Here is an 18866-nt window from a genome sequence, read left to right as displayed (position 1 = left end):
CTAAGTTCGTTAACCATTTCACCCAATTTTCGATGGGTTTTTTGAGTGTTTTGATTTGTTTTCCGTTCCGTTTCGATTATTTCGGTTGTTTTGTTCTGCTGCCCGAATTGTCGGTCAAAAATATAAGTAGGAAAGTGGGTGGTAATAAGGTTGTAATGGTTGCGATTTGTTGACCTCAAGGTCGCACTCTCTTTTACTTTTTAATTGCTTTTATTCAAATTTAATTTTCAATTTAAGACCAATAATCATCTTAACTGGCGCCATCTAGTTTAAAAATTTCCATTAAGTGGCGACCTCTGTTGGAAATGATCACGCAGTTGCTCTAAAACTTTACTCTACAAATAATTAAATATCAATTCAATTAATTTATTATTAAAATTATTAATATTATTATTTTTTTGGTGAAATATATTTATGATTCTTAAATTTTTTAAATAGACATTTAAGAATCTTAAACAATTTTACTCAAAACTTAATGGCGCCACCTAGACGCACAACAGTGGAACTACTTTCAGCAAACGGCCGCTCAAATCATTTGGCGTATTGGTGGACCGTGTAAAATAGTATGTAGATAAATTATTATAAGGAATTTTGGAATATATGAAATAAATAAATCTATTTCAATTTTATTAACTATGCGAAACATTATTATTTTTTAAAAATGCATAAAAATGAACTATTGTACTAATATGTTTGAGCATATAAAATTCATATTGATCATAACTTGCAGTAATCTTTATACACATATCAGCGTGTACTGATTCTATTGTCTTGGTCGCTCGGTTGTTTTTGTTCTCTGTCTCTCGTCCCCAGACATAAATAATTTATTAGTTTTTGGCATTTGTTTGGTTTCCCCGCTGTCCCATTTACCCCAATTTCCCCCTTGTGTTTTTAGGTATTTTGTTGATTTTTGTTTTTTTTTTTGGGGTTGTTGAGCTTGCAACATGCATCGATTGGTTGGGGCTGATAAGATATGGGAAGCTAGCTATAACGTTGGAGGTAAGACCCCGCTCTGGCAAGGCCTCCCTATTTTAGTTTAGTTTCCACACATATGTGTATAGAATCTCTGCATTCTGGAACCGCAACTACAACTCACGACTCACTGCACCCATGGCATGTGTCAGTTCGGTGCTTGCATTTCATTTGTCAGTGGAAATAAATGCTCGTTCAAGTGGGTCATCCCATCCATTCGGTATACCTGTTCGTAGCACTAGCACCCCACCCGCTTTCGTTTCAATTAACTAGCTGTTATCTCACCTGCAAGTAGATAAAAACGGAAAACAAAATTAGTTTTAGATTACTGGATTTAGTTTTTTTGGGTTATTTTTGGGGTAGGCACTAAATGGGAACAGCGATAGGTAACTTTATTGATATGTGTTCCTAACTTGGTTACATGTTAGTCTGTCGATAACAAGTCTAATTAAATGTTTCGTAAGTAAAAATAATGAACTAAAATTAAGAAATTAAATTAATTTGGAAGCCATATTTTGTAGCCCACAATAATAATAATTTATATTTACTTCTCATTTGTACATAATTTAAAACTTCATCAAAGGCATTTGAGTTTATTAATGTGCCATTAAATTATATTGAAAAACCTATTTTCATACTTCTTTGTTTGTGTGACTTTAATGTCAAATGCAAATTAGTCATGGGCTCCCTCCCTAATTTTTTTACCTCCCACACATACAGTGGGCATTCTATAGAACCAACTATCTATTATATGGAATTTACAACACAGTTACATAAACTATGCTTAAAAATGTTGTTAAAATATATAAAATTTGGCTATAGATCCTGCTTAAATTTTATTTTATATATATATAATTATTAAGTTTACGGTATTGATAGTGCTCTGTTTATTTTCCTCTTCATTTTCCCCCTGTTTTTATTTTCTTAGCCTGTTGCTTCGGCCACGTCTCATTTCATTTGACACTCTCTGAATCTTTTGGACCATTTGTGCGGCTTCCTTTCTGTTTCTCCACCACTCCACCTCCCAAAAACCACCTCCCAAACCACCTCCTCCAACCACCACCCACCGCTAAGTGGATTTACTGTCGCTGCGTGCGCTTTATTAGCCACCGTGCACCAGTTGGTCGGCGGATGACGATGTCTCGTGCTTGCGTTACATTTTCATGCAACAAGCAACAACAACAACATGAAGACATAGGAAAAGCTCGGCGAAAAGGGGGCGGGGCTTTTGAAGAGAAAAATGTTTTTCTAATGTCAAAGACACGATCAATTACAAGCGGCTTAAAGTCGGCGGCTCGTGACTAGCTGCTGTTGTTGCTGCGGTTGTGTGGTTACTGTAGTACAGTGATAACAATGTAAACCAAATAAGTGTTTAATATTACAACATTTTAATTTGGAAAACAATAGTTTAATAATATTTATATTATGCCTAAAAATTTAGAATTATTTAATTTCTAAGTGTTGTAATTCGCCCAAAAAACTGTATGCTATGAATTTAATTTCATTTTTTTCCTAATTAATAGTTTCCTCATTTTTTCCTATAAAAGAAGTCTTCTTTATTTTTTAATTTTCTTTATATCTTTAGAACCAAATATTTTATTAATAAAATTAAGTTATTAAAACAGAATTACACAACATTTGTAGACCAATAAAACAGTACATTTTTCGAATTAATGGAGTTCCACTGTACGTGGCCGTTGTTGTCGTGTGTTGGGGGTGGGGCCTCCATATGGATGGGATTGCGGGGAAAGGGGAACGGGAACGGGTTGGAGGGAAATCTTTGGGGAGCCGCACTCAAGTCGCACTTTGATTTGACACGCAGTGAGCGAGGGAAACGTGAGAGGAATTGCAGTGTCAAAGGCAGCGAAGGAATGGGAACGAGAAAGGGGAACGGGGATCGGGAATCGGAGAATAAAGAATGGGTAGGACCAAAAGCAAAAGCAAACCAAACCCAAGAACCAAGCCAAACCCCTGACATTTTTGAGCGAGTGACTGTGACGTTTATTTATGCATCTGCTTGCTCTGAATTTTAAAACTGTGCGACAGGCAGAGGATCCTGGATTGTGGATATATATTCGGTGGGAGAAACTATTTGCCTAATGGGGATGTGTCCATGGGGAATGCGACGAGCTATTTCTGGGAAATGCGACTGAAACTAAGCAATAGACACAGAACACGTAGACTGAATACTAATACTTGTGGGTTATTCTTATTTTATATTTACAAAATAAATTAGGCTTTTCAATCTCATTTGTAGAAAAAATCTAGCTGATGAGTAATTATGATCTAGTGATTCATCATTATTTGTCCCATTTAGAGCACTTATCTTGTGTTTTCCTCTATATATCTTTTTTTAGCCAAGTCATTTAGCGCCAACGAAACCAATCGAAGTAAAAACAAAAACCTGACCCAGAGAGGCTAGGAAAAAAGCATCTAGAAAAAACACAAGGCGCTCCCAATTGTAATTGTCTAAGCGGCTTGGCTTGGGTCACTTCTTCCTCTTCGGTTAAACAAAAACAAAAAAACAAAAAAAGTTTAAACTAAAACAAGACAACAATAAACCAATCGGATATTGCGCAAGCTCAAATTGTTGTTTTCGTCTTTTTTTTTGTATCTTTTTTGGTTATATTTAATGTGTGTGAATTTCCGCAATGCCATCAACATGTTTAAAGGGGCGATGAAAGTGGGAGGGGATGGGAGGGGAGTTCGGGGGGTCAGAGTTCATTACAAAAGCTCGTTCAATCGCGGTTATGCAAAAGCCAGGACAGAGAGAGATAGTCAATTTGAGTGAAAGTGAGACAGCAACAGGTGACGAAGAAGAAAAAGCCAAGACAGCGACAGAAAAAATAATAAAAGAAACGACGGAAACGCATTTATTTCAAGGCAAACCAGCTGGAGATAAAACTCAGAGATGTAGCTGCAACTTCACTCAATCAGTCAATCAATCATCCAATCAATCAAGTGAATAAGGGGTAAAGTAATCCCATCAACTGGGTACCCTACCAAAACCACAAAGGAAAAACCGAACAACAAAGCGGTGAGAAAAGCGATCATCTTTGTACAGTGTGTATAAAAAGATCTCAATACTATATTATATTAATTACATAATATTAAATATTATATTATGTTTTAGCCTTCAATCTTAAATATTCTGACCAATAAGAATTTCACTTAAATATTTTTCAAATACAGACTATCATATTTACGAGTGCCCACTGTACTTGGTAACTGGATGCCGCATTGGGGATTGTCTTCTGACTGTTCTTATTATCTTCATTCTTCTGCTGGCCAAACAAAAGCGAAGATCGAGAGGAGAAATGCAAGATGAAGAAAGGCTTCTTCTTATTCTTATTCGTATTCTCCTCACCGCCGGGGAATGGGGTATATGGTATCCAAAAACAATATAATTTATTGTTTGCGGAATTGAAAAAAGAGACGACACACCACACACGCACAAAGAAAAGAGAAGAGTATGCCGAGATTTACATTTATGTGTGTCGCATGACACAGAACGAGGGGTACAGTGAAGAGCGGCGATAAGTTATTGTGAAATTAGCAAGATAAACAAATTTGTTTATTGGCAAGCGGAAATACCAATTTAGTTAATTTTATGTATTTCTTCCACATGCCTTAAAAAGCTTTTAAAAATTATAATTTCAATAAAGATGGTATCATTTTTATCTTAAAAATGCTAAAATATATATATCTCTTTTATTATTAATTTTAATATTTAAACATATAGTTCCTCCAATTATAGTAATTTAATTTTTTATCACATTTATAAACATTTAAAATCTATTTTCGTTTTATTTTCTGCCATTTTCGAGAGCTCACTGTACCACCGTAGAAAGCGTTAAATGAAAGCTTCCTTTTTTAGCCACAAAACAAACGCAAGACAAGCAAGCCAACAAACAAAAGGATCGCAATTTCATGCTAAATGCCACTTAAATACGTACTTCAAATAGAACTACAACAAAGCCCCTTTCTATTTTACCCAGATATATATAGAGATATTCACCACCACTCCCTCTTTTTTTTATCTCTGCCCTGAAGGGACCTGCATTGTAATGGATGAGGATGAGAGAACTCCGTCTCGGGTCAAACGATTCCCAATTCCAGGAATTTCCCCGAACGACAGTCCTCACAACATTAAAACAAAATTAGAAGTGAAATTTATGGGCTTGGTTCCTGTGCCGTGGAATCATAAACATAAAAATGTCACTTTATTTGCGAGCCCAGCATTTTTTGTCTAGAATTCCGGCTTCGTAAAACACGAAAAGGAATTTGATCAACAACAAAATAAAAACCCTGAACCAAGACAGCCCCGTGCAAAAGTTCATGCTATTTCATAAGCTGGCGACTTGTGCAGCCAACAGAAATAAACAAAAATTTCAACACAAATAACAATTATCATAAAGAAACAGAGTCGAAAAATAAAGTCCACAAAAACTATGAAAAAATAATATGCACAAAGGCAGCCACAAACTGATGACAAATCTTTTTTATGCTCTTTTTTTGGGTTAAATAAAAAAAGGTTTCTATATAGAAATTAATTTTACTTTTTTATTGTTCATGGAAGTGAAATTAAATGCCCGAAAATGCTTGAAATTATGAGGGGCGCGCATTCCCCGAAAATAAATGGAAAGTATTTGGGTGACTTTGGGCAATAAATAATGCCCAAAGGAAAGCAAGAAAATTGTTTAAAACTGCGATCTTTGTTAGATAATCAAAAGCTGAAAGCGAATCTTTGTTTTGGATTGGGGTAAATTGTCTTTTTTTTTTAATAATAAACATAAATATAAATTGTAACTAACGACGTATAATTTCTCGATATTCAATATGTGTTTTCCCTTCAAAACATCGATATTATCGAATCGATATTGTAAAAATATCGAACATATCGATAATACCCTCTAATTTTACCTACAAATATTTTTTTGTAATAGAAGAATTTTGTTTGTTCTCTTGGTTATTTGCTCTCCGATTTAAATTCAAGGCGTGCAAAATAGTTGTGTTGTTGCTGTTTCCCTTTATTGTTGTTGCTAAGCAATTTCAAGGCCAGGCCAAAGTTGTTGTTACTTTATTGTTGTGGCATGTGGGTGCATTATACACACACCTATATATGCCTACATGTACAACGAAATATATATATATGCGATAGCCTGCTCAATTGGAACGACTTTTTCTCTCCGTCCGCCATTTGCCGCCAGCGTCGAGTTTGTCGCCTCAGTCTTTCGTATTGTGCGAACGCAAAATGAGCGAACAAGAGAGCGCAACACGCAAAACGCAAAAAGCGCGGCAGGCATGCAAAAAAGAGCGGCGGAACCAAGAGCATCGCCCCCGCTCAAAGTACAGTGGAACGTCCATATTTTTAATAATTTATAATATTAAATTTATATAGTTTGTTTTTTAGTTTTTCACCGATTTTTCCTATAAACTTAAAATGTAACATTTTTTTAAATATTTTATTAATTAAAAAAAATTAAGTACTAAGCACTCATTAATCGTATTTATGAGTTTATTTATTTTTATTATTTTTCAACCTTTTTGTTCGGTTATACAATAATTATTTTAAATATTTAAAAGCCTGTACAGTGGATCTTCCATACCCATAAATATTTGTATTACTTATTTCTAGTTTTATGTTTAATAATTTATATTTGATTAGTTTATTTATTTTCTTTATTTATAATTTTTCTAGATATTCCAATCCCTACTTTAAAATTATAAGCCCAACCTGTTAGCACCGTAAAGATGCGTATTTTAATTCTATGAAAACCGCCATAGTCAGCACTGACTGTCTTCAATTAATCAAACAAACTGGGGAGGCAAGTGCGCAATTTGGCTTGGGCGTGGCCCAATTGCGGGGGCTTTTCAGAGGGGCTTTAACTATCGACGTTACCTTTTGCGCTCTGGCTCACCTTCCTGCCTATTTCTCACCTTTTCATTCAAGCGTTTGCACGTGCAGCGCCTACGAAAGGCGGTCACAAAATAAATTTACAAAAATACAAACGAAAATAGCCCAAGACTTAGACTATCTTTACAGCCTTTTGCGATGGCCTTCGTCGTCATCGGCATTCTTTGGCACTACTTCTTACTTATCTCTCCGTTTCGCTCGCCTTTCGATGAATCATTTGTAAAAATTTCACGTCGCTGTTTTTCTTTTTTTTTCTCTAGAGGAAACACCTGGATAAATATAAATAAAAAGTAGTTTTTTAGGGGGAAATATGTGACTCAGTCAAATGATCATTTCGGGCTGCCGGCTGACAAATGTTCAAAATACATTTATTAATTAGAGCCGAGCGAACAAAAGCTGTTGGAAATGAATGGCTCCGTTTATTTGATTTCTGGAAGTATCGGCTTTCATTGCCCGCCAAAGTTAAACGTTAAACGTTAAAAGTTAAACTGACCTAGCCCAAAAAAGAGCGCAATCGCTTTTTTTTGCCTTTTTTTGAAATCAGTAACCAATAACCGTTGGCTGCCAATTCATCCGACATTCCAGTCAGTCGACAGGGGTTTTTCATCTTCTTTCCTTATTTTTTGTGTTTATTTGTTGGTTTTTTTTTGTTTTTGTTGATTTTGCATCAGCGAGAAGAAAAATGCGGTTTTTTGTCGATTTCCAACTGCCAGGTTATTTTTGCCTTTATCACCGAAACGTGAGCGACGTTCTGCTTTGAGTCTTACGTTTTTGGTTATTACACAAATGGAAAATGAAATAAAAACGTTAAGAAAACAAAAACAGGAGCTGGCAATGCGAAGATGAGAATGCCCTTCATAAGGAGTGTTTTTAAGATTTAATATAATAAAATATATTAAATATATTCATTTCATTTTACTTAGTGTATTATTATTAATATATTATATATATCAAGAATTATTTTTATACCTATACCATTGAATATTCTTAGTTTTTTTCTCTCCAAAACCCAGTTGCCTTCTCATCATCCAAGAGTATTGAGGTATTGAGAATTGCAACAGAGTTTGTCTGGGTTTTCGGTTACCCAGCGATTGAGTTGGCTGGGAATTTAGCGGAATGGAAATGGAATCAAATGGAATGGAAGAACCCGGCGAATGAAGTGCCAAAGTTGACCAACCAAACAACCGTTTTCGAGCGAGTATGAGTGGGTACTTTATGGCTGATGAATGGTGACGCCGCGACTGCCGATGACTGGCGATGGGTACGAATATGAATACGAATACGAATACGGTTACTGGTGGATATGGGTAGTTGACCCAAGCCAACCCTTTTGGCAAACACTCGCAAAAAAAAATGTATATGTTTATATATACTTATTTATATGCTACATTCCGATTCCGATACGTGCCTATATCAGGCATGTGCGATCGCCATCGGTCGAATGCTTTTGGGGGTACGGTTTATGGTACACAACATGCTATATTTACACACTAAAAAATTTATTGCCAGAAATTTAAAATAACAAAAATTACGAATTGTGTACAAAGAGATAATCAAAATTTCTTGAAAATTGTTATCGACTTTTATGTTATAATTGAGTTTAATTGCCAAACAAACAGTGGTATTTTTTGGGGGGTATTTTATTGGTTCCAAGTTTGGCTCAGATTTTAACGATATGTTTCTTATCTTTTTTATATGTTTTTATTATTTTTTTTTACATTTTTATCAGTGTTTGAGAGACCGTGTTTATTTCGCGCTTACTCATTACCCGAAAACGTCACGTTGCTGCACAGAGAATGCTTTTGTGCAACGAAAAAAGTAGTATAATACAAAAAATATAGACCGGGAAGAGGGCGGCGGTGGGCGGTAGGTGCCACGCCCACTTGGGCTCCACTGACCAGCAGATCGGTGCATTGTTAAGCGCAGTCGGTTTATTTGTTTTCGTTTTGTTGACGCTTTTGTTAGACGACAAACGCAAAAACCAAACTAGTTTGAACAAAGCCCAATTAAAAAATGAAAAAAATATAAACAAAAAAATTAAATGTGTCGTGTTTTTTATCTGAGTTTATTGAAAAGCGCGGAACAGGAACCACTTAATAATAATATGGCAATGGAAGGAGATTTACCGTTGGGAGAAATGAGATACAATTAATTGAACCGTAAATGCATAATAAATTAAAGATAAATTTATAATAAAAGTGTAATATATTTGAATACAATTTCTCGAGAAAATTTTTATTTTTTTTCTTCCTAATTTATTTTTTTTAATAGACAAACTTCTCTGTGAACTTGAACTATTTGGCAACTGGTATGGTATGCACTTGACCCCGGGGTTCCCCTTCAATGGAGCCTGTCGACACACACGCACTGCCACCTCCCAATTGTTTTTCTTTTATGATTTTCTGAGCCACCTTGGCGACCTAACCAAGCATGAATGTGACGTAGAGTGGTGCTCCCCACCTTGAACTCTCTTTACTTCTCATTAATTCGAATGATATAATAATAATAGTAATGATCATAAATAAGGTAAAGTCAGAAGTGGGGTTGCTGGGTGGGTTAAAGGTTGGTTTTTTTTCTTTTTTGGGTAGGTGTGCTATAAGCTTGTCCAATAACAAATTAATTTTCCTGCTAAAGGCAAACAAGCAGCAGCTGCTACTCCCTTTTTCCTCCTTCCCCCTTTAATGAGTATTAACCCTCGGATCCTGAAATGCATCCCAAAATGTGTACAAAAACGGAAGCAACATTAAACCAAACCCATCTGGAGCACACGAACCACAGAAAAAAAAAACATAAGAATAGGGGGCGGCACGCTAGGGCCGTGGCCGGAGGTAGGGGGCGGGGCAGCACGGGGTGGTGGGTGCACACACACGTGCGTGACCAAAAATAGATACTCAATTAGTGTGGCAATAAAATGTTTTGTAATTCTATACGATAATGCACACGAAAATGCACTTTAGGCTGAACCCTAGAGAGTGGATGTTAAAAATTTTGGGTTGGTAAAAGATAATGTATACAAATAGAGTAATTATTAATTGTTTTTAATATATAATTTTAAAAATCATTTTTTAAATAAAAAAAAAAAAATTTTTAATTGGTTCACCCTAATGATTTATAGAACGTGTAGCAGATTGATATGACTTTATAAAGAGGGGAGACTTTCATAGAAAATGCAGCCCAAGGAAGCTATTTTCCAAAGACAACAACAACAATCGTGCAATCGTGCCAGGCATGCAAATGCTATTCAAAAATGTCCATTTATGCCCCCTCCTCCTACAAACCAAATTTGAGTTTTCCTATCCATAAAAGGGGTAAACAATTTAGCAAGTTGGCAAGAGTAAACAATAGGGGGAAATAAAGGGGCGAAAGAACAATACCTCAATAAATCGATGGCCAAAAGGTGCAATAAATTTCCAATCAATGACGAATTCTTGTGACTAATAAAAGTTATAAGGCAAGCAAAAAAAATATCTAATAGGTTAGTTTCTTTAAAACTTCCTAAGAAACCTAAGAACCTTTTTCAGCTAGCTCTTTTTTTCTGGGAAAACTTGGCAACTTGGCAATTGGAATCGTAATTCCATATCCAATCGATCGCTGCAGTTTGTAGAATAATATAATTAATCGAAGAACCCGAGTGGGCGGGCGAATGTCTGCGATATCGGCGAGTGGGTGTCAGTCACTTGAAACAATTTCCAATTTCAATTACACACAAATAGAGCTGGAAATAAAATACTGTACAATAATATTGTATTGGATGGTGGATAGAGTGGAGTGGAGAAACGATAATTCAATTGAATTTCTCGCTCCTAATTTGGTAGCGTGGCCAAGTGAATCAGCCCACAATGCAGTGCAATAATAATATCTATGGCCTGGCTATATGGAAAATGACGCAGTTAACAGTCGTTGTTTTTGCCATATATATTGTATACACTACCTATATATATATGTATACACAAAATGGAGAAATATACAGACGTGTAATCAGGTTGTTGTCATGCCAACCGACAAAACAGAAACTATTATAGCTGCAGTCACAACCCCCAAGAGTCGAGTTTTTCTGAGTTTGAGTCTGAGTTTGGGTTTGGGTACGGGCCTACATGCTATATATATATGATACGTGGTACAGTGCTACCTGACGCCCAACGAAGGGGGCGTGGCAGGGGCGGGGGCAGGGATTCGGGCTCTAGAACAGTCGTCAGGCATTTCATTAAATGGCTTTGACTTTTTACGATAAAGAATTTTGATTGGAGTTGTTTGTTTTACAGCGTTTCACTTGTGTAACTCCAAGTGAGTTATCAAGTTCTTAGTCGCCTGATTGAAATTCATAAAAACGATTGTTTAAGAACACTTTTCTATAGAAACTATTGCAAAAGAAGAACTAAAATCCAATTGATTTTTCTCTTTTCCTCTCACTTTGTATTTTAGCCATATTTTCCTTGGGTTTCCCAGAGGCAAGTGGGAAATGCAGATGCCAGGGGAGATTAACTACAAATGGGTGGGGTGGTTCGTAGTCTTCGTGTGCGTGTGGTAGGTCCACCTTAAATGGTTTTTCTTTTTTTGTTTGGCCTGATGCAAGGCCCTCACATTGGCTCATAATTGGCTTGCACTTTGTCGTTTTTCCCTTCAGCCAACAGCTGCAAATATGTTTTATCTATATTGTTCAGGGAAAGGAAATATTTAAAAATATATTATATATTTTATATAAATAAATATAATATATATTTTTCCTGGCATTTCCAATCTTTTCTCCATAATTACAAGCGACATTTTCAAGCGAAATTCTAACGAAATTCCATTGGCCATAAAAAGAAATCGCCCAAGGTGTTTGCCGCTTGGATTTATCGATTATTTGCCATTGTCAAAGCAAATAATTAACCCCTACCGGTAGAAAGAGCACTCTTGGTGTTGCTAACATATTTTCATTGCAATTATTGACTTAAACCAATTAGAGCACACTTAAAATACGCCAACAATTAGTAGCGTGAGTAGAAAAATCAAAAAATTTAAACGCAAAGAATTCGTGTGCAAGCGAGATGGCAGCACAAAGAGAGAAGAGTGCAGAGCGAAGAGAAGCGAAGAGAGCTGGATATATCTTTTTATGACTAAATAATTTACAAATTGTTCAAAACTGGTTTCGCAGTCTTGGTTTTGCTGCTGCCGCCGTTGTTGCCACTTAATGCCAAGAATTCAGCAACAGCGACAAGAAAAATGCTCAATGAATTTTTTTTTTCCCCTCAACTTGTGTTTTATGCGCTGTTTTTCTCTGTATTATTATTATTACTATTTTTTTTATATTTTTCTCCATATCTCTAGTTTCCCATACAGGCAAAATAAACAGATGAGTAAGGGGAGCTTCTACCCTCGCTTTGTTTGATAAGACATAACGCCCACTAAAGTCGAGAGCTCGAACAAAGGAATCGAAAGCGCATATCATGTGGCTCTCAACCCAAAGCCGAGCGTTAAACTATTTTTTATGCGAATATTGTAGGCTGCGGATCAATTTGCAATATGGATCGAGTTGGTAGAATTATGGCTGGGTCCTAAAAAGTCAGTTTCAAGTTCATTAGTATGAATAGCTTTAAAGGCACTCAAGTATCTATAGAAATATGATTTATGCACCGCAAATTAAAAAAGTTGACCTTGATTTGTAATGGAACTAAAATTCATTTCATAATAATCCGATATACTCAAATTTTTTTAATATATTTATCTATTTCTTCATTTTATTAATCCCTATATCAAATTTCAGCTCATTTTCTCTAAGAGAATCCAAGTTACAATGGGTCATTATGGTTTTTAAGCCCTGTTATCTCATAATTCAATGCTATATATCTTCAATTGCAATAGGTCAGTTGGTAACACTCTATCACTCCACTTCTTTGCCATATTCTCGTTCTCCTTATTCCACTTCACACCTCACACACAGTCGAGCTTGCACATGTTGGCAGCAAAAGATAATGAAACGAAAAGCGAAAAACAAAAAGCAAAACAAAGCACTAGAAACAAAAAACTCTGATCGCACAGCTGCAAAAAAAATACGGATTCGGAATAGCAGAAGGAAATAAAAAAAAAATACAATACAATAGTATCTCATGTGCCCGAAGAATTTGAAGTGCAGCTAGCTGCAAGTCATTCGATTTCGTTGATCTTGCAAAAAGCCAAGTGAGTATACAGCTGAGGGGAAAACCATAGTTCTTTACTGGGTTTAAAATTCTAATTTTATTTTCTGCATGTTCTATTGTAACTTGGGTTCTTTTAATGGTATCGAGCTGAAATTTGGTATAGGAGGTTTTTGGGATCATAATAATGTATTTATTATCATTTCAACTTTTATTTTCCCCACACTTGCATTTGCTTGGGGAAGCATTAAATTGCATAATTAGCATGTTGGATTTGCTTCGGCGTTTTTGGCGCACGTGATCGCGAAATGGAAAGCGTCTTATCTGTTGGCCCCTCTGATTTTTTACTCCCCTTTTTTTCTCTTTTTTTTGCACCTAATTGCAACTGACACAGTTTCGTCTTTTGGCCAGACAATGAAAGCAAACGAAAATTCACACACGTTGCAACAGATCGGGCACCATATTCCCATTTCCCGAACCCCGATCCCCGCGAGATCCCAAAGCCACACCGGAAATCCACAGGAGAAGCCTTCGGTTTCGGACTATTTATGGTTTGGGAAAACGTCTAATTAGTGCAGCATTTTCTCCAAGGTGCAATAAGCAAATTATGGCACTTATGCCCCCTAAAGAAATGATGGAGCTTTTACTTTAAACCCTAAAATATCCTCTCGAATTATAATAAACCCCGCAGTTCCTGTAAGAATCTTTCACACGCTTATGTAAGGGTCTACAAAAAATTCTTATAGGAAGTTCCCATCTTAATAATGACTTAATCGTTTCGACAAGCACAGAAAAACACAACTCATAATCATTATTAAAAAATAAGAAAAAAAAAGAGAAGAACCCCCGCGCAACGAAATTGAATTCGAATCAGAATTTTCCCTGGAAAATTCGGGCGAGTCTTGAACTTTTGATTAATTATAGAGGACCCCAGCGGATTTCAGATGTTATTTCTGATTAATTAAGGTCTCTCTCTCGCTCTTTTCGCCCTGTAAAGTGCATTTCTCGACCCTTTTTCCCTGCGTCTTTTGGGGTTACCTGTTGACTCGCCCCGAAGAAGATTGAAATCGGGTTCAAACGAGTTCAAAAAGAAATAAAAATGTTCTTTTGATTCCCGACTGACTTTTATTATAATTCGAGTCTTCTGTTCCTCCTCTTTCTTCTTCGATTTGTTGGTTGTTGTTATCATCTTGCGCTCTTTTCTTTCCTCTTTTTTTTTGTACACTGTCACTCACTTTTTCGGTTTGTTTTTATGGCTTCGTCGGGGGCTTATCATTATTCAAATATTTTACCTAGGCTCTGTTTCTCTTCGCCGTGATCTTCGTTATATGCGTGTGTATGTATACCTTTCCCCCCGATAAGCGCCATTGAAGAACCTTTTCTGGTTCGGTTCAATTCTAGTTTTTTGGGTTCTTTTCTCCTGTAATTACATCACTCTCAAGTGCAGCGTTTCCGCTCTTGAGAAAATTGTTTACGGAACTGCGGGAGAAATGACGGCGTGAGTTTTTTTGGGAATCACTCGAGAAATACAATCGAAAAATACAATTACCGGCTGGGGAATGACCAACAAATAGTTTATAGATTTGGGTAATCTTTCCAATTAGTTTAAACAAAAATATAACTCATATAAGGTGAGTATTGGGAAACACCTTTGCAAAATTACACACTTTCAAGTTAATGCTCAACAAAATAAATGTTTATAACACCTAATTAACGACACTTTCATTTTTAATTACACGTTTGTACTAGTAAATCAAATTATATAAACATTTCAACTCACTGTCAGGGTGGAATGAAATATTATCGTAAATAACAGCCAGAAGTAAAATATTTATACATGCTTGACAAAAAATAAATAGTTTTGGGTTTATTGGCCTAAATAATCGCATTTGTCAGCGGTTTTCCTGAGGTGGGTAAAAAACCTATAAAAAGATATAATGAAATATAGGAGCACCCATTTCTACGTAAAAAAAAGTTTCGCTACTAGTAATAAATACATAGTTACAAAATAAATAAATAAAAACCGCCCCTCCATTAATTTTCTAGAAATTCTATAAAAAAAATTCAGTATCGTTGCAATTAATGTTATGGTTTTATATGGTTTTATTCTCTAATAAAAAGATGATATTTATTATAGTAGCATATATAATCCATTTATAATAATACCTCATATGAAATATATAAAAAAAAATTTAGAATCCTACTATTATTGCAAGTAATGTTATGGTATTATATCTGATATTTATGTTGAATAATATTGATATTTAATTATCTTATTTTTGATCATATAAACATTTCGAACAGGTACCCTTTATCAAATATTTAGAACACTTCTATTGTTGCATGAAGTGTTATATGGTATTACAGGTTAAATATTCTGTTATATAATGAGGATATTTCCTATAGTTGTAGATACAATCCCTGTATAATAATACCTTATATAAAATATATATTTTTTTAGAACCCTGTCGTTATTGCGAGTAATATTATTTGACATTTCTGCTGTAGAAGGATGATATAGTGGCATATATAATCCCTTACAATCCCCATATATTAATACCTTATATCAAATATATATTTTTTTAGAACCCCACTATTATTGCACCTAATTTTATGGTATTACAGGTTAAATATTCTGTTATATAATGAGGATATTTCCTATAGTTGTAGATACAATCCCTGTATAATAATACCTTATATAAAATATATATTTTTTTAGAACCCTGTCGTTATTGCTAGTAATATTATTTGACATTTCTGTTGTAGAATGATGATATAGTGGCATATATAATCCATTACAATCCCCATATATTAATACCTTATGTCAAATATATATTTTTTTCGAACCCTACCATTATTGCACATAATATTATGGTTTTTTATATGATATTTCTGTTACATATTGGCGATATTTCCTATAGTAAAAGATACAATCCCTGTATAATAATACCTTATATCAAATATATATTTTTTTAGAACCCTATACATAATATTTATGTTTTATAATAATGATATAGTGGTAGATCCCTTACCTTGCCGGCTGCCTTGATGTAGCGTCGCGTGGCCTCCTTGACGAGATCGCTGACGAGGAGTTCGCCGGAACCGCAGGGAACCAGAATGCGAACGTCGCCGAAGCAGACGGTGACCTTCATTTCGTACTTTTCGTATTAACAATAACTACTATTATTATCTTTTGTCGGCTCTCGAAATGCAATGCACTTTCTATTTTGCACACACATATGCACTTGATTATTGAATTCGGCGATCGTTTCTTCGTATTTTTCGGAATTTTTCCTATTACTACTCTGTTTTTTTTTTAGGCTATGCTCGTCTGCCTGCAGCAGCTTGTTGTTGTTGTTTTTGTGGCGACCGCATCATCATCATGGTCGTTTTCCAGCTATTGCCATCCTTGTTGCTCCTGTGCACTTCCAGTGTGTGTTGTTGTTGGTTGTTAGGCAGCTGCAACAAAAGTTGGTCTAGGGCGGCATGGGTGCGAGCGAGACGGCCGCGTGCCTGGAAAAAGGATCGTTTTCCAGTATGTACTTGTGTAGTGGTCTTCTCCTCTTTCGCGCGCTCTTCGGTGTCTCTCTCTCTCTCGGACTCGAACTCTCTTTCGCTATTTACTTAGCATATTTTACCGTATCGCAGCGTTGTTATTGTTTGTTTTGTTGTTGTTGTTGTTGTTGTTGTCTTTGTGTGATTCATACACGCGCGCATTAAAGTAAAAAACGAGTTACAACAGCCATAACAACAACAATAACGAACGGGATTCGGCCAAGATCACTTATTTACTTATTTCCAGCGTTTTTCGCTCTCTCACTTGGCATTTGTTTTGGTCAAATTATTATATACTAAGCATTATGTATTTGAATTTACGGTTCGATCATTTTTTTACTCTCTTTCAACGTTGCTTGGTCGTGTTTTTCGTTTTCGGTTATCTCCTTTTTCGCCCGCTGGCGTCGCTCCTCTTTTCTTAGCACTTTAAACTACATACTATCTCGATCGCAACTGAATTCCGTCGTTTGCCGCCACTCTTATTAACGAACTATTTGAACTCAAAAAAAATGCAAAAAATCCACGGCGCTTCGATTATGCGCTCCGAAATTCGAAATTCGAACCCCCGAAACCCAGCAACAACAATAAAGTGTGGCCGCGTTGCTAAAGTGGTAAAATACCGAGGCTGGAAATGCACTATTTAATACTTACTTCGATAGTCGATAATCGATAGCGATAACAAATCGCAAATCGGAGTCGATTTTCTGCTCCCCGTTAACAGAAATGTTAAGATGCAACGTTTTCTTACATTGGCAGAGCAGCGGCAGAGGCGCAACAGTTCTGCCAATGTAAGAAAACGTTTCATCTTAACATTTCTGTTAACGCGAGAGTGAAAATGTACTTTTTAATGCCATATTTTGGAGATGCAGAATATTCGATTGATAACTTAGCCGGGACAATCACGAAAAAAACAAAAATATACACTTTTAAATACAATTTGTCCTTTTCCAAACATCCAATAATATTCCAAATGATTCGGGATTTCGGTTTTGACAAAAATATGAATTTTGCTCTCTGTTTTTTGCTATAACTTGGCCAAAAATGGTCCCACACCAAAAATAAATACTGTTTTGAACAGATAACTAAATAATAAAAAGGTCCATGACACTTTCCGGGTAATCTTGAAAAAATAAAATTTTTGTCAATTTTCCATTTTTTTTATAAGGGGGTACATCATGATTTTTTACGAAAAATGGCAAAAAAATAAAATGTTCTGGTTTAAATGTCAATCGATAGGAAATTTAACAACGAGTTCAGAAAGGTATGACAATCCATACTTTAAATCAATATTTTCATTGGTATGGTCAAAAAACCAATTATTTTTTTGTGAAAAATTGGAATCTAGGTTTTTGGTAAAAAAAATGAATTTTTTCTTTTCGTTTTTTTGCTGTAACTTGGCCAAAAATGGTCTTACAGAAAAAATACATACTGTTTTGAACAGATAACTAAATAATAAATAAGTCCATGACACTTTCCGGGCGATCTTGAAAAAATAAAATTTTGGTCAATTTTCAATTTTTTTATAAGGGGGTACATCATGATTTTGTTACGAAAAATGACAAAATAATAAAATGTCCTGGTTTAAATGCCAATCGATTGGAAATTTAATAACGAGTTCAGAAAGGTATGACAATCCATATTTGGATCATTATTTTCATTGTTACGGTCAAAAAACCAATTATTTTTTGTGAAAAATTGGAATCTGGCTTTTTGGCAAAAATATTAATATTTCCTTTTCGTTTTTTTGCTGTAACTTGGCCAAAAATGGTCCTACACCAAAAATACGCACTGTTTTGAACAGATAACAAAATAATAAATAAATCCATGACACTTTCCGGGCGATCTTGGAAAAATAAAATTTTGGTCAATTTTCAATTTTTTTATAAGGGGGTACATCATGATTTTGTTACGAAAAATGACAAAATAATAAAATGTCCTGGTTTAAATGCCAATCGATTGGAAATTTAATAACGAGTTCAGAAAGGTATGACAATCCATATTTGGATCATTATTTTCATTGTTACGGTCAAAAAACCAATTATTTTTTGTGAAAAATTGGAATCTGGCTTTTTGGCAGAAATATTAATATTTCCTTTTCGTTTTTTTGCTGTAACTTGGCCAAAAATGGTCCTACACCAAAAATACGCACTGTTTTGAACAGATAACAAAATAATAAATAAATCCATGACACTTTCCGGGCGATCTTGGAAAAATAAAATTTTGGTCAATTTTCAATTTTTTTATAAGGGGGTACATCATGATTTTGTTACGAAAAATGACAAAATAATAAAATGTCCTGGTTTAAA

General features: G+C 35.2%; 1 protein-coding gene across 2 annotated transcripts in view; it reads right to left on the bottom strand.

Moving 5' to 3' along the window:
* The window catches only part of baz (par-3 family cell polarity regulator), a 37859-nt gene extending 20716 nt beyond the window's left edge, over positions 1–17143 (bottom strand). For both annotated transcript variants that reach the window (XM_017151469.3, XM_017151453.3), the window contains exon 1: positions 16038–17143. In XM_017151469.3, the coding sequence (XP_017006958.2) occupies positions 16038–16157 (120 nt within the window). In that variant the 5' untranslated portion in view covers positions 16158–17143. The remainder of the gene's footprint in view (positions 1–16037) is intronic.
* Between the last annotated feature and the right edge of the window lie 1723 nt (positions 17144–18866).

Source organism: Drosophila takahashii, chromosome X, assembly GCF_030179915.1.
Source record: "Drosophila takahashii strain IR98-3 E-12201 chromosome X, DtakHiC1v2, whole genome shotgun sequence".
NCBI classification, from domain to species: Eukaryota; Metazoa; Arthropoda; class Insecta; order Diptera; family Drosophilidae; genus Drosophila; species Drosophila takahashii.
This window is presented reverse-complemented; position numbering and strand designations above follow the sequence as displayed.